Source organism: Micropterus salmoides, unplaced genomic scaffold (assembly GCF_014851395.1).
Source record: "Micropterus salmoides isolate LMB-PRFRI ecotype aquatic unplaced genomic scaffold, ASM1485139v1 Ms_hic_scaffold_5, whole genome shotgun sequence".
NCBI lineage: Eukaryota > Metazoa > Chordata > Actinopteri > Centrarchiformes > Centrarchidae > Micropterus > Micropterus salmoides.
The window spans coordinates 31,620,753-31,630,248 of record NW_024044237.1 but is presented as its reverse complement, the minus strand read 5'-3'; the positions used below and the strand labels follow the sequence as shown (position 1 = coordinate 31,630,248).

The 9,496-nt window shown below is 37.8% G+C and overlaps 2 protein-coding genes across 2 annotated transcripts; both read right to left on the bottom strand.

Moving 5' to 3' along the window:
* Nucleotides 1–235: 235 nt before the first annotated feature.
* arl9 (ADP-ribosylation factor-like 9) lies at nt 236–5,975 on the bottom strand. Its single transcript, XM_038698797.1, is given in 5 exon segments — nt 236–1,850; nt 3,751–3,926; nt 4,038–4,215; nt 5,601–5,738; nt 5,741–5,975. Coding segments are annotated over 5 exon segments (759 nt in total). The 5' UTR covers nt 5,831–5,975; the 3' UTR covers nt 236–1,673.
* A 1,551-nt stretch (nt 5,976–7,526) lies between these two features.
* LOC119888291 (snRNA-activating protein complex subunit 1-like) lies at nt 7,527–8,852 on the bottom strand. The gene has a single exon (XM_038698796.1). The coding sequence runs from the start codon at nt 8,785–8,787 to the stop codon at nt 7,711–7,713; it is 1,077 nt and encodes a 358-aa protein (XP_038554724.1). The 5' UTR covers nt 8,788–8,852; the 3' UTR covers nt 7,527–7,710.
* Between the last annotated feature and the right edge of the window lie 644 nt (nt 8,853–9,496).

The window sequence follows — 9,496 nt, the reverse complement described above, 5'->3', positions numbered from 1 at the left end:
CGTGTGTTTGGATCAGTTTCCAGATATGAAATTACTTTGATGGCCTGATGACATATTAACCAGCAGCTATGTTAGGACAAGGCTTTTTGAGGAGTCTGTCTGCATTCCCAAATAATCGGTTATTATTTTTATACCCATAAGGGTGTCCTGATGGAGAGAGAGACTGTCCTGCCTGTGGAAGGGCATAAGTTACATTCTCGCAATCACAATGAGCACAACAAGTCACACCAATCAATTTAGTGGAAACAGTTTATTTAAGTTTGAAAACAAACAAACAAAAAACCTGTATATGATATTATATCAAACTGGCAAGAATCTGTACTGTGTACAATGTAGGACATGTTTCGATATTGACACTTTGGATGACAATTCTTTTTAATGTGCTTTTTGAAACCTTACATTCCTCAAAATTGGTCAATAATGTAGTTCACCTTCATCCCGAAGTTAACAGACAGAGAATTTACCAAATTTACTGATTTATCCGAATATTAAGACAAAACAACAAGGAGCAAGACATGTCCAAAAGACATCTGGAAAAATCTAAATCTTGTTTATTTTCCCTTTTTAAGACTTCCTTTTTAAGAGATAAATAATGTAAATTTCCTTTTTAAGATAAGGACAAAACACTTATCAAAGTTTGTAACAATAAACCTGTGTCATGAAAGTAACAATGTCTTTAAAGCTGTAATCCAACAATAACATTTCTGCAGTAAGAAAGTTATTGTATAGTGTTAAGCTTTGGTGACTAGGTGATCATTCAATATTAAATTGGATCATTCGGCAACTGTTTTATTTATACATTAAACAGTTGTGGTGTCCTATTGAAATGCTGCTTATTTCAATCACTTAAAATATTAACGGCACATCAGAAAGCTTGTCAACAGGTCCCACAAGTTTAAGGCCTCTTTCTTCTTAAAGCTGTTTTAGTCAAGATTGCTTGTTGGCGGCCCCAAATGGCAAAAAGAGGTCACTGTTTGAGAAATAAAGATTTAAACCCCAAGCAATCATATAAGGGATGGGAGCCTCACTTACTCTGAGTTGATCTGATGGATATATTTTCTTATGAAAACCTTGCCGAGTACAGCTTTAAGTCTCCCTGTCGAGGTATTAAATATTCTTTGGATCATGACACATGAAGAAAATTATGATCCAGTCTAAATGACAAAACTCCATTACAGCCAACAGTGCTTTTCATTTTTGTTTGCCTGCACAACAAGCTGTGTGTGACGCTTAACAGAGTGTTATCTCATCGCTGGTGATAAAGCTGCTCCCAGCAGCTACACAGATGGCCTGAGTGAATCTTCAGGCTGAAATAAATCCACTCTGGTTTTGTACCATCTGACTATCTGCAATAAAACCTGAAGGCAGGACCTGAACTGCTTCGTGTACCATCATCACAAAGTAACCAGAAACAGCCTTGTAAAGTGAAACATTTAAGGCTCAATTGATGAAACTCATCATCGGCTTGGATGAAATGAAAAGAAATCTTTGGTGAAGAAGATAAACTAATAAAAAAACAACAACAAATAAGTTTAAATGTTCTCATAAATAAATTAGAGTTTCAGCCAACCTGTTGTAGTGAAACTGTTTAGTGAAAAGGTGCAAAGAACGGATTCAGTTTGATCAAAAATACACAGGACTACGTGACAGCCACCAACTTGACCGTGAGCGTTTTATCTACTGTCACAAACCATTTGGATGATCAGGTCTTGAGCATCCTGAACACCTGAGCTGAGCTCTGCCTCTCCCTGCTTCACATGGGTGCTGATGAGGAACAACCTGCGGTCTCCGACCTCGGACAGAGACAGAGCGTCGTGGAGGTCAGTAATGCTGCAAGCTCCTGGAAGGTCCTGGAAACACGAGCCAAACAAGAGATATCAAAACAGCGAGGAAACTAACTTATTTAAACTAAACGTATTTTCAGATTAGGTAAATAAAGCATCATCTTTTCCTTTCTTTCAATCTTGGGACTCCAAAAGCCTGCTCATTTTTGTCTGAATTTAAGGTTTTCCTACAGTCCACAAAGATTCATTATCAGCCTTTTGTTGGATTAAAAGGCAGAAATAGATGTTGAGTTGATTCATGTTCAGAATCTGTACCTATAAGATCAAAATATTAATATTTTGATCAAATATTTTCCTGCTGAATCAGAAGGTGATTTCACACAATAAACAGAAAAAGAAAAGAAAAAAACAAAATGAGAAGCTAAATGGACTGGCTATGAGTTTAAATATTAATGTATGTTATTTTTATATAATTGTATTGCTATTTTAGTGCTGCAACTAACATTTCATTACCAACGCATCTGCAGATTATTTTCTCACAAGTACTGCAAAAGCCAAGAATCATAAATATAAATGTGTGAATTCTGGTTATTTTTGTAAGTTCTGATAACACGTGGGTGAGCGTATGTTTTCATATCATATATTTCATTTAATTTGATAGGAGTAACCTTGTAAAAACTAAACAGAATTTCCTTATGATAATAGTGTAATAAAACATACAGACCTCAGACAGAAAACTTCAAATAATCTGATTTTGTAGTCGAACATTTTTTGTGCAACAAATACAAGATAACTTTTAAACTAACCTGTGTGCAATGTAACTTTTGTTGGGTTTTTTTTGCACTGCTCACATGACAACTCAGGACGTTTTCTTTACCAGTCACAACTTAAATACTAAAACGCAACATAAACTACAAACATTTTTGACTATAAAGATTACAAGTACATTCACATGCTCTATGTATGTATGGAAATAAATCCTCTATATGGATAATTTTTATGAGGTTTTAGCACGTCAGTTTTTTTTATGTTATGACATTAAAATTAGACATTCCTTGTGAAAATCTGTGCAGTCCTCGTGGCGGTTCTGGCAATCTGGCTGTACTTTAAAATCCTACAAATAGTGACTTTCAGTAATTAGATAAATTAGTTTGCAAACATTTGTTTTGGCATCACTAAAAACTTACTTTAATTGTTAGTAGTCTGGTGTACGGTGTAGTGGAAGTGAAACGCGAGCCATTACGTGGCCTGCGTTGACAGCTGGATTGAAAACAGGAGCAAATCTGTTCCATCACACGCATGAGACGAACATCTGAAAATCCTCCTCTTATGTAGAAACGCCGTCACTCTTTGTATATAACAGATGTCATTAATTTGGGAGTGATAGCAGATTACAGTCTAGTGTTTTAAATTGTGGTCGTGATGCTATGACTTACATTTGGATCACCGATTAATTCACACTTTCTGTAAAAAATTCTGAACTGAAACAATGAAATCCTATCAAAACACTGGACCACAAACGATTAGTCAATTAATCAATTGACAAAAAATTGGCGATAAACGATTAATAATTAAGTTATTTTAAGCAGAAATGTTAACAATTTACTGGTTACACCCTCTGTTCTGGTTCCAAATGTGAATTATTTCTGGTTTTCTTAGTATTCTCTAACAACAAACTGAAAAAATTTGGGTTATTGAGTTTTTATCGGACAAAACAGGATATTTAACACGTCACCTTGGTCCCTAGGAAACTGTGATGGACATTTCTCACTATTTTAGGACTTTTTAAAAATCCAAATCTTTCATAAATTAATTCAGAAAGGAATTTTTACTTGCAGCCCATCTGAACACAAACTGAAGCTACATTGAAAGTCTCTAATTATAAACTGTGCAAGGTTCTTTGAGGACAAGAGGCCTGCAGGCGTTTGTTGAAAAAGGTCTTGAGTGTTTTTTGTGTCATGCTCACCTGTTTGTTGGCCAGTACCATTAAAGGCAGGTGGGGGTCAGAGGCCAGCAGCTCATGCAAAAGCATCTTAGCGAGGGGGAAGAGCTGTGGGCTTGAGGAGTCGACCACGAACACCAGCACAAGAGCCCTGGGCATGTACTTCTTCCAGTATGGCCGGAGCTCCTCTTTACCTCCAACTGACAGACAGACAGACAAACGACTGTGACACCGACTCGCTGCTCAAACTTGTGACTTACTTGAAGCAGAAGTGACTTGTTTGTTTGACGTGAACAAGAGCTAAGACTTACTTTCTAGGAACTCGATCTGCAGATCCTCTCGGTTGATGGAGAGGGCGTTCAAGCCCTGCGTAGGCTGCAAGTCCAGCTCGAGGCTGCTGGTGGCCAAACAGTGCAGCAGGCTGGTCTTACCTGCTCCATCAAGACCCAGAACCAGCACCTGTGTTCCTGATGACTCAGCAGGCCTAGACTGCAGCGCGCGCACACACACACACACACACACACACACCAGATTAGGGCTGGGTACTATCTCAACTGTACTGATAACATAAAGCTGCTTATCTAATACCAAACAAGACACTTTATTCCCTATAAACCTTTAGAAAAATAAGCTGAACTTTTCAAATTAAAATATATAACCTAAAGTAGCCGCACAAAAAACAGACAAAGATTAAAGCATAAGTCTAAGATTATCTGGATTAATAATAATTACAGTTTATATCAGTAACACAGCAACAATTTTGGTAATCGAGTCACTGTTTAATTAAATCAAGCTAAATTTAAAAAAAACCTGCAAAAAATATTTTGCTATTTCTTTGTAAATTAAATATCTTTGGGTTTTAGACTGTTGGTTTGAAGACGTCCCTATAATGGGACCTTTTCACTACTGTCTGACATTTGATAAACCAAACAATCGATTCATCAAGAAAGTTATCTGCAGATGAATCGATGATGACAAAGGTTGTTAGTTGCATTGTATTGTTAGTAGTTATCAATAATTCTGGACATCAACCAATTAATTTGATATATAATTTAAACACAGCTCTCTGAGATGCAGATTTATCATTAAGTACTCAAAAACTACAATACTTTGCCCAGCGGCCAATGCAAAAATAAATTTCAAAATAAGAAGCTAAAAGGACTGGCTATGAGTTTAAATATTAATCTATGTTAATTGTATATAATTGTATGGTTATTTTAGTGCTGCAACTAACATTTCATTACCAACGCATCTGCAGATTATATTCTGGATTAATTGATTAGTCTTTTGGTCCATAGAATGTAAGAAAATGGTGAAAAATGTCGATTACAGTTATCTTAACTAAGTGATGTCTTAAAATAGCTTGAAGCCCAAAATATTACATTTACTATCATATAAAACTAATAGAAACCAGCAAATATTCACATTTGAGAACTAATTTAACAGGGCAGTGATGATGAACATTGGTACAGATTAGGTCCTACATTTCCCAGAATCCCTCGCAGCACCTTGATTGAACTTGTTGCCGTTGTAACCAAAAAAAACGGCTCAACGGCTGGTTGAGGTAGTAGTTTTTATAAACTCTGGGGAATGTTCATAATTAAAGATAAAACTTAAAACACAATATTTTATAGCTGCTCTGTATTTTGGTATATTTGCGTGTAAATTAACGTTAGAAATGTGTCTCTCAACTTCACGTTAATTTACTGCGCAGGGTGATTACTCAAGTTTTAATCGGGGTTTAATCCTTAAAACTTTGTTAGGTGGAAAAACAGCTAATTTAAACTCGCTCAGTTCTCCTTGAGGGAATATGGATGTTATTTACTCCACCAACGGTTCCCATGAAGGAGAGTCCGGTAAAGTTATCGTTTCACCTCTGGTGCTTCCTGAGGTTGAGCAGCGCCAACCGTCGCAGCAGCAGTGACCACAATAGTTTGTTCAGCTTCCTCTCCTCCCGTCTCTTCCTTCCCTTCTCCGGCACTTTTACCGTCTTGTTCAGGTTTATTCTCCCGTAGGAAGACGCGTAGTTCCAGATAAGATAGGCGAGTCCCCCCGCAAGAGCCACGGAGGCGCCGAGGACACCGGCTTCTCTGAAACCGAACATGGTGCTCAGCCGCCGGGTTTTGTTTTACTAACTGCTGCTTCTTTTTTATCCGCCGGTTTCCGACATTGTTGCGACTTCTGGTGAAGCTTAAAGGTTTTTTTCCCCCCCTCGTCCTCCTCGTCTCCTCAACAAGTGGATTAACTGACAGGAAGCACAGGAGGAACTTCTTCAAACGATATTTCCGGGATGAAGTGCGGGGCTTTCTGTTGATGCAGTGTTACAATGTCACCGCTTGAGGGCGCCATTATTCCTAAAATATTTTCACGATGTTTACAGAACTCTTCTTTTTTACCAAGTATTTATTTATTTATTTGCAGTGCGGAGAACTTATCTAAAATGTAAATATGACAGAATTTTCCAAATAAATTTTCCATCTGTAGTCCCAGGCAGGTCGTCACAAGGTTCAAAAATAACACAATAAATGAAATATACAATAAAACACGATATCATATAAAAGACACCACAATTTTCAACATCTTAATATAAAACACACCACAGTTTTCAACATCTTAATATAAAATACACCACAATTTTCTAAACAGTTATGTAAAGTGCTATTTATGCTATAAAATGAAGTTTATGCAGTAAGTGCAAATTATTGTATTAAAGTGCTATTTAGTGCGGTGAAGTGCTACTTAAAGTACCAAAAGTACTAAAAAGTAGTATTATGCAGAATGGCCAATTTCAGAATAATATATATCACTGGATTATAATTAGCAATGCTTTAACATGTAAGCATCGCAATGTTGGAGCTGGAAAATGTTAGAGCTAATTCCAAGTGCTTTAAATACTACCAGGCAATTATGTAATTAATTAATCAATGATAATAGTTTATTTATATTTTGTATTAGCAATCTAAATTTGCAAAATAACTAATATTGGTAAATCAGTTTAGTGGAGTAGAAGTATAAAGTAGCATAAAATGGAAATATGCAAGTATGCTTGCTGCATATTTAAAGTGGATAAGGATAACAGGTGTGATTTTTGTGAATTTATTCCAGAATATTTTGGACTGAAAACCTTTTGACAAAGATACTTTATTGATCTTATTTAATTTAACATTTTCATTTTGCCCTGTGATGGACTCGTGACCTGTCCAGGGTGTACCCCACCTTTTGCCCAATGTCAGCTGGGATTGGCTCCAGCCCCCCGCGACCCTGTACGCAGGATTAGCGGTTGACGATGGATGGATGGACATTTTTATTTTGAGCATAAAACATATGACTGCTTTTGTGATTCAGTTGTTTAAATAAAACCACAAAGAAAAATAACAACAGTTCTAGTTTAACATAAGACTAGTGTAAGACCCCTGGCAATGTTAACAATTAACTATGTTGTCATGTCTTCATATTTATTATTTTGACTGTTACATTCCTCTTTATCTGTATATCATTAATTATATACATTTCTGTAATAAAAGAGAATGCTTCCTGTGGGACTAGACCTTATGTAATTTATCAGATTTATTTTTAAATTATTGGTTTATTCTTACAGTATGTTAGTGAGTTACAGTGGTGTTCATTAATTAATTGTACTTCTTTATTCCCCCTCTACTTGTCATTTTTTAAATCTCATTAAATATTCTTAGAAGAAGATCATAAAGGCCTTAAAACTCACTCATGATGGTATTTAGTAGTGAGTTAATAGTTGTGAGGTTTGCAATAATCTTTTAAGTTAAGTGCATAAACAAGAAGGTGAGACAATTATGAAATGCATTTATTAACAAATGTTCCAGTATAATTTTTGTAGTAACTGAACAAACACAATTAGTAAAAAAAAAAATCAACTCAAATCAAATGAAGTGGTTTAACCTAGAAGAAAAACAAAGAACAGAAGAGAACTTCTTTGCGGAGCTGAAACTCCTCCTTCCTCCCCTCCAATCACGGCTTGAAAGGTGGTAACTGATTGGTCCTCTTCACCGGCACCTTCTCCCGCTGTTCAGGAGCACTCAGGAGCCAGGCCTGGAGCTTGTTCTCCTCCGGCATCACCCTGAGACTCTTCCAGGTCCGAGCCCGCAACGAGGGAGGCCTCTTTCGCTGCAGAGCTGCCTCCTGGACCTGCTCTGTCCCTGAGCTGGAGGAGTCCACCGTCTCGACTTGTCGGTGCCTTCTGGACTTGGACGCCACCTGGAAATTGCTGTAGCTCTTCTGCTTGATGGAGGACACGAGCCTGGCCCTGCTGCGGCTAGACTCGGCCTCAGCTGCCTCCTCCGCATCATCACCGGAGTTATTGTCTTTGTTATCCTGTGAGAAAGTCTTCTCCTGCCAGCTGATGAACTCTGACATGCTGTCTTTCAGGCGGGCGGCCAAGTCTCGATGGGACATGGTGACCTTGCACCTAACCTCCATTGTGGCCTCCTTCAGCTTCTCATAGTGGTTCTGGATGTTGGTCAACTCCTCCACGCTGTCTCCAGAGAGGAGCTCCTGGATGGCAGTGGTCCTCCCAAGAAACTCTGCACACACAGGTTCCCCCTTTTGTTTCCTCTGCTTTTGGAAGGTAAGAAAATGTGGCATGGCGGTGTAGTGTATGGCTTTGTCTGCAACAAGTTTTTGATATATGTAAACAACATCTTGATGTCCAGCTTCCACAGAGTCCTTGAGAAAATTCTGTACTTGAGCATAGTCCCTCAGACAGAGTCTAATTTGCACAGGTGGTCTGGCAAGTTGTGTGTGGTAAAAACCAAACATCAAATACAAGCCTCCTACTCGAATCTGGTAGTTGTATGGAGGCAGGAAGTACTTCATGGCTGTGGCCAAGGTTATTCTGCAAAATCTCCTCAGTTCACCCACACGGGTAACACCTACAAAGACATCGGAGAAGCTCATCTCCCTCCAAATGGCTGAAAACTCCCCATACCTGACAGAGTCAGTCTGCTGGAAACGAGCCAGTAGTTCCTCCACATCTTCTGTCAGAGGACTGTAGAAGAATTCAGAGTAAAAAGGCTGCACACGAGGCATCCTGTCCACAAAACATTAACTTCTTATTACAATGAAACACTGAAATGCTTTTCAGACGTATGAAGCTCCAAACAGATTCAAAGCAGGTGAGGCCTGTCATTGGCAAATTACTGGATAAACACGCCCACAGGTGGGAGGAGTTATTAGTGGCGATTAACTAAGGAAACTCATCACAGCTGCCATGCAAGTCAAATGCTTTCAAAATAATGAGCTGTTAACTTGGACAATCAGAGTTTTGGGGGGTTAGCCTACATATCTGTAATTTTAGGGCAATGTTTTCTTCCAACTACATAAAAAACTAATTGATGTTTAAAAAAAAATGTGATACTATGCTGCACACACTACACTGACTGAATACCAACCAATAACATAAGTGTATAAATTATCCAAGTGGTTCCCAGGCTTTTTTGGTTTTTAATCCTTGAAAATGTCTGTTGTATATGAGGTTAGAAGGGCTAATATACTTTCCCATGTGAAGTCTGAAAAAAATAAATGATGTGACTAATGTAGTTATCTGGTTGCCTCTAGAATTTGCCCCAGGAGGACAATTATGATACAAATGATACTTTTGGTTTGATGATGTATGGTAACAAAAGGTAGAGCCCCCCCCTAATTATTTTCAGTATATTTAAGTTCTAAAAAACTAAATATCAACTAATGCGAATGCAATCAATCCAATATCCTCCACAGATCCAAGTGCATTAAATAA